Source organism: Anastrepha obliqua, chromosome 2 (assembly GCF_027943255.1).
Source record: "Anastrepha obliqua isolate idAnaObli1 chromosome 2, idAnaObli1_1.0, whole genome shotgun sequence".
Classification (NCBI taxonomy): domain Eukaryota; kingdom Metazoa; phylum Arthropoda; class Insecta; order Diptera; family Tephritidae; genus Anastrepha; species Anastrepha obliqua.
The window spans coordinates 22,541,916-22,560,849 of NC_072893.1; the positions used below are offsets into that span (position 1 = coordinate 22,541,916).

Here is an 18,934-nt window from a genome sequence, read left to right on the forward strand (position 1 = left end):
ATGAAGTTAAATCCTCTTTTGACTGGACTATTTATGATGTGGTAAATAGTTGAATTTTTTTATTATATCTGGTTGATAATTTCGTGGAATTTTTTTTTTTTAATATGAAATCCGGCCGCCGCGGCTGCGAGTTATATGGTCCATTTGATCAGTCCAATTCTCGACAACTTTTTCCAACAAATTGGACCATCTGGCGTCAATGGTGGATTTAATATTGACTTCAAGAGTTGCTGGTTTGTCGGCATAAGCCAATGACTTAACATAACCCCGTAGAAAGCAATACAGAGGCGTTAAATTGTACAAAAGAAGGGCTGGTAAAAAGGACCACTTCTGAAAGAAACTTGCCACTAAATTGATTTTGCAATAAATCGATTGTTAGCCGCGCTCTTCTAGCAATAAAAGAAGTGGCTACATATCTAAATACGCATGCCGCAACAAAAACGACTATAAATACATATGTATATTCTCGGATAGCCAAGCGGCCAATGAATGCGGATATGCTAAGATCAAAGGTTGCACAGGAATGCCGAGCAGTCCTAAATGATATTAGTGTCGTATTCAAGGGCAGCCTTATTTGGGTTCCGGGGGACAGGGATATTGAGGGAAACTGTAAAGCCGATGAGCTAGCTAAGAAAAGTACTGCTCTACAACTGCTCAGTGACAAAAATACCATTGGGATGCCTATGGGCACGAGTAAACTAATAATGAAAAACAAAATTATCCAAGAGGCCAATAGGTCATGGGAAGATGAAGATACATGCGTAACAGCTAGGCTTCTATAGCCGCAAATACACAAGAGAATGACAAAGGAATTGCTTAGTCTCTCAAGAGATGATATCTCGAAGGTCGTGGCTTGCGTCACCGGTCATTGGCTCTTTGGCAGGCATTCCTTGAGACTAAGAGTATTCTCCCATGAATATTGTACAAGTTTTAGAGATGAGGAAGAGGAAGAAACATTTGAGCACTTCCTTTGCAATTGTCTAGCCTTAGCTAAAATCAGAGCAGGTTGTCTCGGTAAACACTTTTTCAATTCTCTTACAGAACTGTCTGGCGTGATGATTAGACCAATCCAGCGCTTCATAAGAGTCGAGCCGCGCCGTCTTGTCGGAAGCAAATGCCGTCGATTTTTAGCTGATTAATTTTTCGAAACAAAAATTCAGTCAGCATAGCGGATAGCGGCTCTTTCCTCATTTCCAAAGAAATAAGTACCGATGATGCCGCCAGTGCTTTAAGAACTTCGCGAACAAATTTTTTTTTTTTTTTTTTCAAAGTACATTTCCACAATTTGGAAGCGTTGTGCTGACGCTAAACGTTTCATGATAACTTGCCAAACCTTCCGGCACAGAAATGTCACTGGCACAGTTTGTCATTCTCAGTTGTCAAACCACAGTTATCGACATCGATAGTTCTGTTCACTGGACAGGGCTAATTTACTGGGGCGGCAGACCTTGGTCGGGAAAATCCCGAGTCATTCCGGTAACGTAGAATCGGCTGCCTGTGAATGCCGTAATCGGAGTCCGACCACCACCTATTGCAGATGAAAAGCTCCAGCTTCCCCGTGAGACACGCGTAACACTGGCACAATTACGTTCTGGATACTGTAGCAGGTTAAACTCCTACTTATCCAGAATTGACCCCGACATAGCAAACATATGTCCGCCATGTGAAGATACTCCGCACGACACTAACCACCTTTTCACATGCCCTTTAAAACCTACTCATCTAACACCCGTCTCCTTCTGGACTCAACTTGTCGAAACAGCAAGTTTCCTGGGCCTACCTTTAGATGAGCCAGACGAAGACGACTGTTGATATACCCTACACTGACGGTGCTTCTATTACTTTTAAAACAACAACAACACCATCGATAGTTCTCATGCAGCTAAATAAAAAAAAAAAAACACCCTATATAAAGTCACCGCATTCATTTGACACGTGTCACATTAAAATGCAACAACAACTGCAAATTATTTATAGCGTATACTCGTTGCTCTGCGAACACGACTGTCACGTTTCTGTTCAATGCCACTTCTACTCTATTTCCTTTACATTTTTGATTATTTTAAATTTGTACGACTGTTGTGTGTAAATTAAAAGCGTATTTCGACGTGCGCCACGTCATAACGAAATGAAATTTCAAAGAATTTATCATGTTTTGATAGCTGCACTCTGGTACTTGGCGGTGCCAAGCAATGAAAAGTGTAAATAAACATTTTTTGTATAAATTTTTATTTCTGTTTTTATTCCTTCTGATTGTATATGTGGCACTTCTGTTGCATCTACAAGATTGCTGTGTTTTTTTTTTTGTATTTTTTCGCATGCGATATATTCGGGCACGCGATTCTAAATCGCTCTCTCACTCTTTCTCTCTCTCACCCTGCTCTTCTTGCATGTCTGACACATTGTATAAATTTTTTTTTCATTTATATTTTTCCTTCTATTATTTTCAGATCGGAAAAGCAACATATTAAAATACCACGTGATATTCAAGATGCTAAAATGCTAGCCAAAGTTTTGGACCGGTACAAGGACATGTACTACTTCGAAGTGATGTTTGGCGTAGTCACCGCTTATGTATTGTATCCTTTTTGAAATGCTGCTCCAATTATTACAATGGTTTGATCAAAACAGCTCATATCTAAAGGATGATTTTTTAAGAGCTATAGAAAAGTTTTTCAAAAAAACACACGTAAAATTCAGAAAAATGCATGAAATTTTTATTTAAATTTAAATCGATAGTACAGTCCATATAATTTAATGTTTGAAGATTATTTCAAGCAAATGTTGACCGCGACCGCGCTTCAAATGGTCCATCCGCTTAGGCCAATTTTGGCATACTCTTTCCAATGTTTCGGCCGGTATCTCACATATAAATGCTTTAATGTTGTCTTCCAATGCGTTAATTGAAGCAGGCTTGTCTGAATAGACATGAGCTTTAACATATCCCCACAAAAAATAATCTAAAGGTGTTATATCGCACGATCTGGGTGGCCAATTGACAGGTCCCGAACGTGAAATAAAATGTTCACCGAACTCGCCTCTCAACAAGTCCATTGTTACACGTGCTGTGTGGCATGTGGCACCGTCTTGCTGAAACCACATATCGTCCACATCCATATCTTCCAATTCGGGCCTAAAAAGTTCGTTATCATCTCACGATAGCAGTGAACACTATTCACAGTAACTGCCTGATCGGCTTCATTTTGGAAAAAATACGACCCAATGATGCCGCCGGCCCATAAACTGCACCAAACAGTCACTCTTTGTGGGTTCATTGGTTTTTCGGCAATCACTCTTGGATTATCATTCGCCCAAATGCGACAATTCTGCTTATTGACGAATCCACTGAGGTGAAAATGCGCCTCATCACTGGAATGGAAGAAGCGCGCGGTAAACTTTCTTAACAAAACACGCATTTTTATAATAAAATTCAATGATTTGCAAGCGTTGTTCGTTTGTAAGACGACTCATGGTTAAATTATAGACCAAACTGAAGATGTTTGACAGTGAAACAAAACACGAAATGTGCGTCAACTGTATAATACAACTGTTCAAAAAGATAATAGGTAAAAAATCACCCTTTATCTTCTTACATACACATTTAAATACCTACATACATATGAATGTACCTACAAACATACATACATATTTCAAAATATTGTTTCAGCCAATATTTCGTGTCACTAATTTTATATATAGCACACGAACTAAGGCAAAAGTTGATTTGGTTGTTTAGCGTAAAGTGTTTCGCTTTAAAATATTTTTATTTCGTCAAACACAAATAGAAAGGGAAAATTGAGAAAACAGTGACCCCTAGGTTTGATCGCTTGTGGCCAAGGCGAATTCATACAGGGTGGGGGCACAAGAGCAACAACTGGAGCAACAGCATTTGCATTTATTTTGTTTTTGCCCTTTGCTAATTTGAATGCCAAAATCAGCTGCTCACGTCTGTGGGGAATTACTTGAAATGAAAATTAGGAACATATACCAAAATATGTATTTTATTCGTTGCGTTTAAATTAGAAACATTATTTTCTACTTTTTAGTCCATTGGTATATGACAAGGCGAATCTATTAAAGGTGGTATCGGTAAATCAGCAGATTTGTGTTTTTCTTTCACCATGTCCATGTGGCTGTCAGCACAGAATAAAACAAGGCGAATTCATTCTTTGTTTTCTACTTTTCCGTGGTTAGGTTAGGCTTAGATTAGGTTGAAGCGGTTGTCCTGTGGGACACACTCAGGCTCATAGCCCATTGTGATGCCGCGTAAGCTCCCCACGCTCCTATCTCTCCTAAAACCAGTATTTGCTTTTCAAAAATTTTAGAATATCTCCGATTTCTGCAGAACTGAGATCTTCCAACGCATTAAAAAATTGTGTACCTAGGATAGTAAACCTGCATCTGGATAGAACAGGACAGTGGCACAGTAGGTGCGAGATTGTTTCTTCCTCGTTCTCATCTAGGCAATTTCTAAAGAAATCATGTGCTTGCATACCCATCTTATGGGCGTGCCTACCTATTAGACAATGTCCCTTTATGACGGAAATCAATGTGGTAAGACTGTGTTTATTTTGGCTTAGCAAAGATTCTGTACGCTTAACTTTCAGAGTCGGTCACAGTTGGCGGGCCATCTTTCGTTTGCTTTCCTTACGATTTCTTCAAGGATGAGTAGCTTACATTTTTGTAAGGGTATCCCTATGTCATTGTCTATGTACTCATCGATCAATTTGGTGCTGAATCTCGCTAGTTCATCGACTCTACAGTTACCCTCAATGTCGCGATGGTCAGGATGGCCCATGTTACCTTTAGGTGAAATGACTCAGCCATCTTGTTAAGAGATGTGCGGCATTTCATGGTTACCTTGGAGTTTGTCGGCTATTTTGTGAGGGATTCTATCGCCGACTGGCTGTCAGTGAAAATGTAGATGTCATTTCCAAATATCGCATCACATTGTCCCAGTGCCATGGCTTTCATTATTGCCATCAGTTCAGCCTGCACGACACTACAGTAGTCGGAGAGCCGAAAACTGAAGGAGATTCCCAGATGTTCGTAATATACACCTCCGCCCACTCTGCCCTCGACCTTTGAGTTATCTGTATGCACATAGATGAACTCGCCCTGTCTTACATCGTCCAGTTCCCACTCTTCCCTTGAGGGTAGGAGAGTCGTAAATGGTGTAATGACAAGTAGAGGCGGGAGTGCATAGTCCACCAGTCCGGGATGCCCCAAAGTGCCAGCCAGAATTTTTCTTCCCAATTAGCCTATCGCAGGAGTACTACGTGGTCATAGCTTTGCGTGCTCTGTCTGCGACTGTGAGCCCCGTTTTAGCTTCCTATCTAGTACAAGTCCTAGATATTTTGTCCTTTCTGTTACTCTAAGTGGTTTTCCCCGTGCCGTGACAATCAAACTTACAAAAAATTGCTATTGGTCTAGTGCCACCACCTTTAAGGGGTAACACCACTGTACACGCGTAAAATAAACACGATTTTTAAAGAATTTTCTTGTATAGAAGGAAAGGGGAAACAATCACTCTGATTTGGGAAGTTATTACTTATATACTAAAATACAAAACTACAAAGTTTGATCGAAAAATTTTACAAAATGGCGGCATTGGAGACATTTTTGTAATGTGGTTTCTCTTGAAGGAGCTCCGCGGCACGCAGCACAGAGGGTGCAAATTTTAATCTGGAACAAAGAAACATTTTTTTCTTAATCTAGATAAGAATAGCTAGAGAAACACGTAGGGGATTTAAAAAATATTTATTTTTGTGGAATTAGCAAGCATTTGAAGGAAAAAACTCTATTTTGGACTAAAAAAGCGGCACTTAAATAATTATAACAATCGTTTAAATTAATCTATCGAAAATCCCCTACGCTCTTCTCTTAAGAAGGTTATTATACAGACGTAGTGAAAAACCTGATTAAAAATATTTAAAATTGTTTGAGTTATTCTGCGTGCCAATTTCAGAAAACGTGTTTTGAGAAAAACGCGTTTAAAGTTTGGAAATTTGGAGAAGTCGTTAGGTAGCAGTCACTAACGCTTGGTTAAAAGCTTAAAATATTTATGAAATAAACTTCGGTAACGTATAAAACTTTTTGTTCTGTATTTTAAAAGGTTCAAAGAATTTTTTAAGCTTATAAAAAAAATCAATTTTTTGAAATTTCTACAGTGGTGTTACCCCTTAATGAATGCGTCTTGATACATATACGAGGATGAAAAGTAAATTTTTATTGGATTTTTACATTTATCTTGAAAGCTGTAACATACAACTCAAGGCAAATCTATTCAAGATGATATCAGTATAACAGCTGATTTGAACTTTTCATTTGTCTTCGCCTGGAGATTGTCAAAATAAGATATTTATGTTTGGTATGTCTTGGTCACTTCTAGATAAGTAGGAGTTTAACCTGCCACAATATCCAGAACGTAATTGTGCCAGTGTTACGGTGGTCTCACGGGTAACCTGGAATTCTTCATCTGGTGGAGGTTGTAGTTGGACGCCGATTACGGTAGCTTAAGAAGTTGATAAGAGTCTCCCGATGAATGTCGTTTACAGTCTGTCTAAACACTGTCTGGTCCAGCAGTTTTGTCTGTTCGTTTTGCCCTGGATCTCGTCTGCGTAATTGAGGAGGTGTGCCCTGACGTGCATGGGAGGCGGCTCTGACTCAAGAAGGTGTCTACATAGGTAAGACCGGCGGTAGCACCTAAGCACCGGTAACATATAACCGACTGTCGTGGGAGCGTTGAAAATTCGTCGTTGTTGTTGTTGTTGTTGTTGCAGCATAAACATTCCCCATACTTACATACGGGGAATGCTCCTGGATTGACAGTCCTTGGCCGAATATAAATCTGGGTCGTAACATAGAACCGGTCCGGTAACATAGAACCGACTATCGTGGGAACGTTGCAAAATTCGTATTTTAATTTGCTCTAACTAGACAAAAAATAAATAATTTGTACATAACCCCTTAATAGGATAAATCTTTTAATTGGGCAACTGGAATTTTTCTCGCTCGTGGACCTGTAAACTGCATTGACGTTCGACAATCCCAATTAAATTTGTTTAATAATAATAATATATATAAAATAATTTGATAATAATTCTTATATACTTACATACATACATATTTTTTTACTTTCATTTTTCAATCCGAACTTATAAGTAGAGTTTAATTGCTAAGTTATTATACTTGGAGCTACAAACATTTTGCAAATAGTTGCCAAATTACCACTTAAGTATATGCGAATATGTATGCGTGTATGTATGTGTGCTACCGCCTCACCAAATATTATACAATTTTTTAAAGGTTTCATTGTCTATATTTTAAAGGTGCGTCGCAGCACAGCGACTGAGGCCAGTAAACCGAATACGACGCTAGCCAAGTAACAGCAATTGCCTTGACCCCATTTTAATTTGCTTGTGCTCGTCTGTACTTATACACACTCGTATACATACATATGTCACATTCGACTTTCATTGATATTGTTATTGCTGCTTTCAGTATGTCTTTACTATTGTTTAACATCTATTCTTTTTTTTTAATTTTTCTTCTTTCTCTTCTCAAATTCTTTTCTCTAATGCCAATTTTGAATTATGTACGAGCACTACTTATAAAGTAAATGCCTTCTGCACACAGTGAAGGAATGAATTGTTGAAAATAGCACTTGTATGTATGTACGCGTGCGCAAATACCTTCCCTGCCAGGCAACTGAGTGCCGAATAAGTGCTTATGTTATGATTGCGATTAGTTACAAAGTGCTTAGCAAGCTACTCATTTTTGTACTAGTCTCGGGAAAAAACTGAATACTTTCCCCTTGGCAATATTAAATTAGTTTGGGGAAAAGGAATCCATTATTTTCGCGGTAGATGGATGTCTCGTAAAGTATCTATCAAACAATTTAAAATGTATACTGGTTGTCAAGGTGACATTTCGCACTAAAAAAACTTTTTGCTGTTAACAGGATGTTAACAGTGGAAGTCAAGAAGGAGAAAATTCGGTAGTAGAAAAATAATATAGAATAAAGAATATACAAGGTGAAGTCCAATATAAACAAGACTAGCGTCATAAAAATGTTTTTGATGGCGCCATCATTTTAATGAGTTAGAGCGTTGGAAGTTACATCCCTATCTGACTTCCAGTGAAGGCTTGGTGACATTCGGTTCAGTAGAAGCGAAGTTATTGCATCTAAAGTGTCAGTATGTTTGTGTCATCGGTACAAAAGAATTTTTCGAGCAAAGAGCTAATATCAAATTTTGTTTTAAAATCGGTAAAACTTTTACCGAAACATTTGAATTGATGAAAAAAGTTCCTGGCGATGATTGTCTATCTCGTGCCAGAGTTCATGAGTGGTTTACACGTTTCAGGATATGAGGACGTGAGGACATAAATGACAATGAAATACGAGCCGACCAAAATCAGTAATCATCCATCCTTCATCCGAATTGTTCGTAAATTTATCAAAAATGGACTGAAATTATCGTTGAAATTAATGGAATTGGAGTTGAATATCTCCAACACATCGATTTATCGCATTTTAACTTATCATTTGGGCTTACGAAACTGTGCACGTTTCATTCCGCATAAGTTAACTGAGGTTCAAAAATTGCTCAGAATTCAACATTCGAAACATCTCATTGAAGAGGCGAGAAAAGACGAGAACTTCTTTTACAACATTGTAACTGGTGATGAAATGTGATGTTTCCAACATGAACCGGAAACTAAGCGTCAAAGTGCCGAATGGACGGCCTAGACGAGCCGCCACACAAAAAATCGCGTTTGGAGAAGTCAAAAATCAAATCGATGCTCATTTGTTTTTACGATTCCAAGGAAGTTGTCCACAAGGAGCTCGTGCCAACGGGCCAAACCGTTATTGCAATTTTCTGTCTTGGCGTTTTAAAGCGTTTGTTGCATCGCATTCGTCGAATTCGGCCTGAATACCGCGAAGGAGGAAGCTGGCGCTTATTGCATGATAATGCACCATCTCAACGATCCATTTTTGTGACTGATTTTTTGACTAGAAATCCCATTTTAACCATCAATCACTCACCGTATTCACCTGATATGGCTCCCTATGACTTCTACCTATTCGGAAAATTGCATTTCACCATGAAAGGAGAACGTTTTGCGTCCCATCAAAAAGGCTTGTACCGACATCCTGAAAGGCATTGCGGTTAATTACCTGAAACACTCTTTCAAAAAGTTTTTACATCGCACAAAACAGGTTATCGAGGCCAGAGGGGACTATTTTTAATAAATAAACTCGAAGTTATCCTGCCGTTCCTATTTCACATCACTCTTGTTTATTTTGGACCTCATCTTATAGGATATACATCTACACGTGCATACAGTTGCACACAAAGGTGTGTTTATTTTCTGTACTGTCCACTCTCAATTGTAAAATTCTCTAAAAATAATTTAGCGGTTATCGAAAGGCGCCACTTTCTGTATTCTCTACATCGTGTTTACAATGTAATTACTGCTGAAAAAAAACTAACCGGTGTTCTCATCACAAACAACCCGGTGTCTAAAGTGGTTAGCAGTGTCTTGTTGGGATTATTTTAAAGTATACATAAACACATTATGATAACACCTTAGAGGGAACTCCACAAAGTGCGCTCTTAATGACTTTAGAATCATAATTAGAACCCCTAGGAGCACTTTTAGATTAAAAAAAAAAAAACAAAAAACTCTTCCTTTATCGCTTGATATAGGCAAAGGATCTGCGCGGCTACGCGTTGGTACTAAACTTCCTTAAGCATTTGTAGAAAGTGAGATACAAAATTTTTGCATTTCAACCACGCAAACGCATGTCAGCTGAAAAGTAGAAGTTCGAAAATCTTCATCGCGTAATTATCCATGCCGCTACTTCAAAAGAGACCCTAAGTTGTATTGTATCTCATTGGATGGATTCCTCATAGTCAGCGTGCAGTTGAGCTCCCATTACTAATGAGAGGTGCGGCATTGATAGTTTCAGAAACTCCATCGACCGGCTCCAGTCTTCGGTGAGAAGGACGCTTAACTCCGGCAAGTCAATGATCTTGCCCCACGTTCACTGATCTGACTCTAGAATGAGTACCTAAGTTTATTAGTTTATATTTTGTTAAAATGTGTGTACTGAATTTGGAAGCTCATATCATCTGTCCGTACCGACCCGAATAAGTTATGCGGGTAACTTCTCAAGATTACGATCGTAGTGATCGAAAAGGGCGTTTCTTTGCATTTGCTACATTTTGCTTTGACAATTTCACTCTCTGAAGAAGGACAAATATCGATGCCATGAGCTGCAAAGTGGTTCGTAATTGGTGAATAAGTTATTGTAATTACTTCTACAGAACCAGGCATTCGTTTCACTTGAAATAGTTTGTGCACAAACCAAGGCACATTCAAATCAAAGTACATTAAATAGGTAGGATCATTAGAGCAGCTGTTAATATGACACCCTATACTTTACTTATGTATGTATATGAAAATAGAGGGCAACTTGCTGTCAATTAAGTTTCTATAGCTTAAAGTTGATTACTTTTCATTATGCATTCATTATTTTATTGCCAATGACAATTGCAAAAGTGTAAAATATGCACGAGCAATTACTTTGAGAAAATTCGCATCGATGGGTATAAACTCTTGATTGTTAATTTACGACATTGACTTCAATTTCTTGAGAACACTTACTAATGCATTCTAATGATAATTTTCTGAATACTTAAATTTATTTATAGCGTTAGAAAAAAAAAATTAAAAAAAAAACCTAAATGAAAACAAGTTTTCGCGTATTTTTTGCTGACTCATCTAAAATAAGGTTTAAATGCCGCCTCAATTTCAACAACCAACTTTGTGCGAGTACTCAGCACACCTAAACCTTAAATTAAAAAAAAAATATATTTCCAATATTTGTGATCTTCAAAAATTATTTTATTTATCATTTAGGCGAAATTCCATCATTTAGTACTCAACCAAGTACTTATTCCTCTTAGAATGCTGAAATAATGTTTCACAGTAGCCGTAGTGCAGACCATTCAAGCGATTGCCTGATTTTTGAGAGAAATTTCCTTTCATCATAGACACAAACCATATCAACCACCTTGATCAAATAGTTCCCGGAATATATTCAGGAAATACAAAATACTTATTAGTTTACCTCCTCCCACATCAACTGCAATTCACTTTTGCAAGCGTTTGATCCAGCTCGCGAAATATTTCTGGAACTCTATTTTCGGTATAACCCTCAAAGCCGTCTTTGATTTTTCCATTACTTCTTCTCAGCTTTTAAAACAGACAAAAATCGCAGCACACCACATCAGGTGAATTCGATGGCTGTTGGATGATATTCGTTTTGTTCTTGGTCAAAAATTCACGGATAATGGTGACACCAGGCGACGGTGCGTTATCATGTTGCAAAATCCAAGGGTTGTTTTACCACAAATCCTTACTTTTCTGACGAATTGTTTCACGTACATGTCTCATTACGCGCAAATAATAGTCCTTATTAACTGTCTAACCTTCTGTCAAAAATTTGTTGTGTACAGCACCGTTGTAATCCACAAAAACCGTTAGCAGCACTTCCACATTTTATCGAAAACGTCGTGTTTTTTTTTGTCTTGGTTCATTCAGAGCTCTCCACTCACTAGCCTGATGTCTGAATTTCATGTCGTACTCATGAACCCACGTCTTCACCAAAAGGAAAAGGGTTTTAGGCGAATGAGCTTCAGTGGGTAGGTGAAGAGTTGGTTAGTGTCATGCGGTGTACCTTCACATAACGAGCATACATATGTATGTTGAGTTGTCGAGAACAATTCTGGATAAGAGTTTAATGCGCTACAATATCCAGAACGTAATTATGCCAGAGGAACGCGAATCACACGAGGCAACTGATGCTCTTCGTCTGCAATTGTCGCCGGTGGTTAGACTCCGATAACTACATTGGGAAGCGAGAATAGTAAGGGATGATGAAGGAGGCAAGGGACTCGCATGAGCAAATGTTCCTTTTATAATTGTATGCGTTACAGGGACTCCGATTCCTTAAGTTTCCTTTGATGATCTAAAACCCAAAATTAGGGATGCCGATTTGTAATTTAGAGGATATAGAATTATGTTACAATGCTTATAAAAAAAATATATGTACCACCTTGCTCAAAATGATCTCGAAACAACCGCCAAGTGTGCCTCTAAGTCAACTGATTTGAGTTCCGTTTTTGTTTTTTGTTAGATTGCCACATCTGTTTAAGTTTCTCCCATAGCTTGACATTTGTGAAAGTTAAGCCCTTTTGAGTAATCCTTCCTCTGCACGTGTTTCCGATTTTTTTACAGTTTTAAAAATGCATTTGAATTTGTAACAACGATAAATTTTGCGTTAAAAATGGATTCATTGGTGCAAAAACTTTAAAAGTGTTGGGAAAGTGTTTACGAGTGGCATGAACGCTTCAGAAGAAATCGTGAGTCTAAGACATTGTAGTTAATGATTTCAGTTTGCGCCGTGTTACAGCAAAGGGAACGCGTTGAGTCCGACCCTATTCTATTCTATTCTTGCCTAGCGCTTCTGAATATTTTTTCCCCGGTCCAGACATCATACCTTCACCCAGTAAGGGAGCCGTAGCTTTGGCTGTTCTTAAGATAGCCCTCCTCACCTGGGATTGTATGGGAATGTAAACAGTTGTGAATTATAGAAACACTTCATTTGTTACCGTGAGACATGTACGCATCCTTAGCTGACGGCACAAGACTTCCAGCTCTGTTTAAAACAATGACAGACTCACATGGAGCGGTGCAGGGATAGAGTAGGGATGTATATTGAAGGTGATAATAATAAATACATTTTTATAAATTCATATTAAAATCCTTCGCAAAGTTAATCTGGTTATTTAATAGGATCTCGGGTCAATGATGGTGTATTTTTGGTCAGGGAATGCCTGGATTGACGTTCGATTGCATCCGAATTCTTTGACTCAAGGCTCATCTGGGCTCCTGGGCGAGAGAATTGGGAACTCCTTGAGTACCTGCTCACTCAGCGAGCGTTGGGCAAGTAGGGCACAAACTTGTAAGGTGGCAAAATCCTTCTGGCCACGTACGCATCGGGAGCGCTCGAGCGATCTACCTAGGTTGACAAAATCTCAGCTCTCGAGCTTCGTCCTCAAGGCGTCCTCAAGGGGCACTATCTGCGAGGTGTGTATGCTGTGAGACTTGGAATTACCTCGAGTCCTTTTTGCGTCAGCTGTATAGAGGATAAGGTGGAGTCATTTCAGCACCTTCTCCTTAGTTGCTCTGCTCTTCTGGGGCTAAGATTTAGGCATCGTGGCTCTTACTACTTTGCTAGGCTTGCTAATATACCAGGCCTGGACATTATAAATCTGATGAACTTCATCAGCAGCATAAAGCGGTTAACGCAACGACAACACAGTCATCGTTCATAATCCACATATAATGAACCCATCCTTCTAACCATCCCATTCCCACCTCTCCTTTCGTCCTATTGGTCGAATTCTTCGTCCAATTGTGCATACTTCTTGGGCAACCATTTTAATCTAACCTAATAGCCCGGCCGCCGTAGCCGAATGGCTTGGTGCGTGACTACAATTCGGGCTTTAGAGAGAACGCAGGTTCGAATCTAGGTGAAACACCAAAATTAAGAAAAACATTTTTCTAATAGCGGTCGCCCCTCGGCAGGCAATGGCAAACCTCCGAGTGAATTTCTGCCATGAAAAAGCTCCTCAAAAAAAATATCTGCCGTTCGGAGTCGGCTTGAAACTGTATGTCCTCCATTTGTGGAACAACATCAAGACGCATGCCACAAATAGGAGAAGGAGCTCGACCAAAAACCCAGAAAGGGTGTACGCGCCAATTATGAATAAAAAAATAGCCATACCTCCTATTTATATACTCTTCTAAAATATATCTATATATAAAAATGAATTGCTGTTCGTTAGTCTCGCTAAAACTCGAGAACGGCTGAACGGATTTATCTTATCTTGGTCTTGAATTATTCGTGGAGGTCTAGGGAAGGTTTAAAAGGTGAGAAAAATTCGAATAAAGATATAGGTCAAAACGTGGACCCGGGTAACCTTCGGACGTGTATGTACAATATGGGTATCAAATGGAAGCTGTTGGTGAATGCTTTAGTTCAGAGTATTTTTCATGCCGCTCCGTGACTAGGGTCTCGAGATAGAGACCAAAACGTGGACCCTAGAATGTGTTTGTACAATATGGATATCAAATTGAAGCTGTTGGTGAATGCTTTAGTACAGAGTATTTTTCATGCCGCTCCGTGACTGGGGTCTCGAGATATAGGTCAAAACGTGGACCCGGGTAACCTTTGGTTGTGTATGTACAATATGGGTATCAAATGAAAGCTGTTGATAAGTGCTTTAATACGGGGTAATTTTCATACCTATTGATGACTAGGGTCTCGAAATATATGCCAAAACGTGGGCCCGCCGTGTCTTTAAACCGAATTAAACCAAACTTACACACATTGTTAAGGAGGTATTGAAGATGGTTTCCGTATAGTTTGGATACCTATTGGTAGATAGGGTCTCGAGATATAGGTCAAAACGTGGACCCGGGTAACCTTCGGATGTGTATGTACAATATGCGTATCAAATGGAAGCTGTTGGTGAATGCTTTAGTTCAGAGTATTTCCATCCGCTCCGTGACTAGGGTCTCGAGATAGAGGCCAAAACGTGGACCCTAGAATGTGTTTGTACAATATGGATATCAAATGAAAGCTGTGGATAAGTGCTTTAATACGGGGTAATTTTCATACCTATTGATGACTAGGGTCTCGAAATATATGCCAAAACGTGGACCCGCCGTGTCTTTGTCCAGCGAAGCGTGCCGGGTTTGCTAGTATTTTATATATTTACATTTATACATAAATCGATTTGTTTTCCTTAACTTAACTTTCTCCACACACAGCCTACAAACATTTGCCATTCCAGGATCATTATTTCTATCCATTCTATTGGGATTCCTTTACAAGTTCCCCATCGCTCTCTTCCTCATTTGCTTCTGTTCATCGCTGGGCGCAACACTTTGCTACAGCCTTTCCAATTTGGTTGGCCGTCGACTGATTCGTCACTTCTGGCCGAAGAAGACAAGCGAATGGTCAAAGCATGTGGAAAAGCATCGGGACAGTCTGCTCAACTATATGCTGTTCCTACGCATGACGCCCATCTTGCCGAATTGGTTCATCAACTTGGCATCGCCCGTGATCGGTGTGCCTGTATACACCTTCGCTTTGGGCACGTTCTTCGGTGTGGCACCACCCTCTATCGTCGCCATACAGGCAGGTAAAACATTGCAAAAGATGACTAGCTCCAGCGAGGCATTCTCATGGACATCGATGGGATTGCTGTCCATATGCGCACTCGTCTCACTACTGCCTGGACTACTGAAGGAAAAGCTGAAAAAGAAGATCGAGTAAAGCGTTTAGCTGTGCGAGCTGGCTCGATGGGCGGCGGGCTGACTGGAGCGTGCCTGGATTGCTCACCGCCAAAGGTTATACAACTGGGGATTTTTGTGTTATTTGGTTGATTGTCGATTGTTTTAAGTGTGCTGCGTTCTTCATATTGTACGAATAAGATAAGAAAATAATAGAACAGCAAAGAAAAATAGATGGCTGTATGTAGATGTAGATGCCCATGAGGATGTTTGATGTGTACCAATTATTTGCTTTTTTATATACATATAAAATAAAAGATATACATACATATTTATCCGAATTAGCGCTCTGTAGACACACACACACACTTACATACAATGAATTTTACATGGGAGTAAATGTACAGCTGAACTGTACAGCTGGTTTGATATTACATAAAGGTGCATATGCATAAGTATGTATATGCATGTACGTATGTGTGTTTGTTGTAATATTCCAATGATAATTTTAGCTGCTATCTAGTTTAAGTTAGTTCAAATTAAATGAATTTATTTGCTTGACTCCAAACCATGCAAATTCTAGTACATACACAGCTTTGCAGTATTCGAATTAATTTTGTTTTCGCTCGTTTGTTGAATGAATTATCTGAATTGCTTTAGATTAGATTTACTTTTATTTGCTATGCTTAACATCTCTTTCCAATGCTTAACGGTATAATGCACTAAGAATTAAAACAAAAATGAAATAATAAAGCACGAATACCCAATAAAGTTTGCCTATGTGTGGAATGTTTTTCCCCTCCAATATCACTGTACTGTAAAGAAAGATGTATAGGGAATGCTTTCCCCTCCAATATCACTGTAATGTAAAGCAAAAAACAAAAACTTCAAACAGATGGTGTAACTGTAAATATGTAGATAAGTTAAAAAATGTCTCTTGTGCACCTTTAGAAATGCCATAAATAGTTGGATTATCACACGGATGTGTTAAAATTGAATGTATAGCTCTCTCAGAGTTGAGGTGTACGCGGGCTAATGAAAAATTAACTGAAAACCATTTTTCTGCATTGCAAATTCCATTTGAATGAGTTAAGTGATTCAAGTTTGTATTAATAGCGAAATAAAAAAGCTATAAACCACTTTAGACATAAAATTAATAAATAAATAAATACAAATTGTACGGCTTTAATAAAAAGTATGACTTTTCGTGTTTATTTCTTTGATATTCGGGTGCTTCTTTAGCTGCGTGAGAACTATCGATATCGATAGCCCAAGAATGATATTATAGAAACAAGATTACACCCATTCTGCTCTATTTTCACCGCTGAAGCAACCGCCATATTACAAGCCGTTCAATACTGCGCCAAAAGTAAGGGTAAACATATATATAATTTGCTCCGACAGTTTGTCCTGCTTCCAAGCCATTAAAAACCACAAAAAATCAAGCAAAATAATCGACAGTATCAAAAACATACTAATAGCCCATCGGAGTAGCATCAAAATTATGTGGATACCTGTGCACTCCGGCATCCAGGGTAACACACTGGCAGATAAAAATGCCAAAGACATGTCCATTACACCAACAGTCACATCAGAAGTCATCCTACCTAGCGACATACACCGACTTATTCATGAACAGAGGCAAACTAAGTTACTTCGTGAATGGTCGTATTATAAACACCATTATTCCAACATTAACCCCAAACGTTCAAAACCTGCCTATCCATCATAGGTACCCACCAACCAAATTACCCCATACACACGACTCCGTTTTGGGCACACCATAATTACTAGCGTACACCTATTACAGGGTAATACATCCAACACCTGCCCCTTGTGCCAAGCAACAGTCAGTGTACATCATCTACTGGTATCCTGCCCAGAACTTGCTTCTCAAAGGCATCACCACTTCAGCAAGACAGATCTCCTTCTACTTCTAAAAGAAGCCACTGAAGAAAACATCAAAAATATTTACAAATTTCTGCAGGACACCGACCTACTCCGTCATATCTGATTCAACATACATCACCAGCCAGCCGAAAGCCTCTGCTGCTAGCGCTGCGTTTGCTTAGTTTAATTATAATTTTATTATCATGTAAGCTTTTAAAAATAAAAAATAAAAATAAATACACCCATCAGAGAGCGCATTAGCTGAGTTGTGCAGTGTTGCCAACCATTTGCTCTCCGCGATAAATTTGGTGCATTTTTTATACCCAAAATGCGAAAATTTTTAAGTTTTGTGTTTGTTTCTTTTTTTAATTCAAAGCTACCGCAAAGAAATGTATTATTAAACAAAGGAATGTTAAAAAGAGTCACTCTGAGAAGATTTTAGTGTTAATGAAAATTTGTTGGTTCTTATAAAATGTTATATTTTGAAAGTGAAAATTTAATTTTTTATTCCTTTTAAGTTATGAAAACGGTAATCTCGCCATACTCCTGCTAATACAACGTCACTCATTGTCAAATTTGCTGAGAGCAAAGTAACGGTACCAGGATAAACGCCATCTCATTATTCTTTCCATCATGCCGATAGCCAGACAATTTGACAGCTGAGAATGGCAAACTGTGTTGACATTTCCGTGCAGCCTTGAAATCTAACGGAGAATCTCTCCTGCCAACAACTGCTACTTTGGCCTAAGTAGGAAATTGAGTAGTAAAGTCCTCTCTCGACGAACAAAACTAACACTCTACAAGACTCTCATCATGCCCGTCCTGACGTATGGCGCAGGAGCGTGAACGATGACAATATCCGATGAGGCGTCCTTTGAAGTGTTTGAGAAAAAGATTCTGCGCTAGATTTTTGTACCTTTGCACGTTAGAGACGGCGCGTTTCGCAGGCGATAGAACAATGAGCTTTATGAGCTTTACAGAGACATAGGCATAGTGCAGCGAATAAAGATTCAGCGGTTTCGTTAGCTGGGTCATGTCGTTGGAATGGATACAAACGCTTCGGCTTTGAAAGTATTCGATGCAGAACCAGCTGGTGGTAGCAGAGGAAAAGGAAGGCCTCCTCGGCGTGGGATCAAATGGATCAGGTAGAGAAAGACTTGGCTTCACTTGATGTTTCCAACTGGCGCCGGTTATCACAAGAAAGAAACGACTGACACGCTTTGTTAAACTCGGCCAGAATCGCGTCAATCAAGAAGAAGAAAAAGAAAGTTCGGAAAGCAGCCACCGTAGCCGAATGGCTTGGTGGGAGACTACCATTTGGAAGACGTAGGTTCGAACCGCCATGAGACATTAAAATGAAGAAAAAAATGTTCTAATAGCGGTCGCTCCTCGGCAGAATGGCAAGCCTCCGACTTGTTTTCTGCCATAAAAAAGCTGCTCATAAAACCCATTTGCTGTTCAGAGTCGACTTAAGGGATTAGAGGTAGTCAGAGGCCCGAAAAAATTATTTTCAATAATTTTTTTTTTTTTTTGCTAATCAGTTGCTTTATTTTACAAAAATAAAAACGTAGCATTAATACATCATGTTTCGACTTGACTTCAGCAAAATTTCAAAAAACAAAAAATAATAATAATAATTGTAAAAGTTATCGCTGTTTGTGTGGAGTCC

The 18,934-nt window shown here is 39.0% G+C and overlaps 1 protein-coding gene across 1 annotated transcript in view; it reads left to right on the forward strand.

Moving 5' to 3' along the window:
- LOC129237553 (transmembrane protein 41 homolog) overlaps window positions 1-16,573 on the forward strand; it is a 30,695-nt gene extending 14,122 nt beyond the window's left edge. The window contains exons 4-5 of the mRNA XM_054872370.1: window positions 2,451-2,579; window positions 14,911-16,573. Coding sequence (XP_054728345.1) covers window positions 2,451-2,579; window positions 14,911-15,418 — 637 coding nt within the window. The 3' untranslated portion in view covers window positions 15,419-16,573. The remainder of the gene's footprint in view (window positions 1-2,450; window positions 2,580-14,910) is intronic.
- Window positions 16,574-18,934: the final 2,361 nt, after the last annotated feature.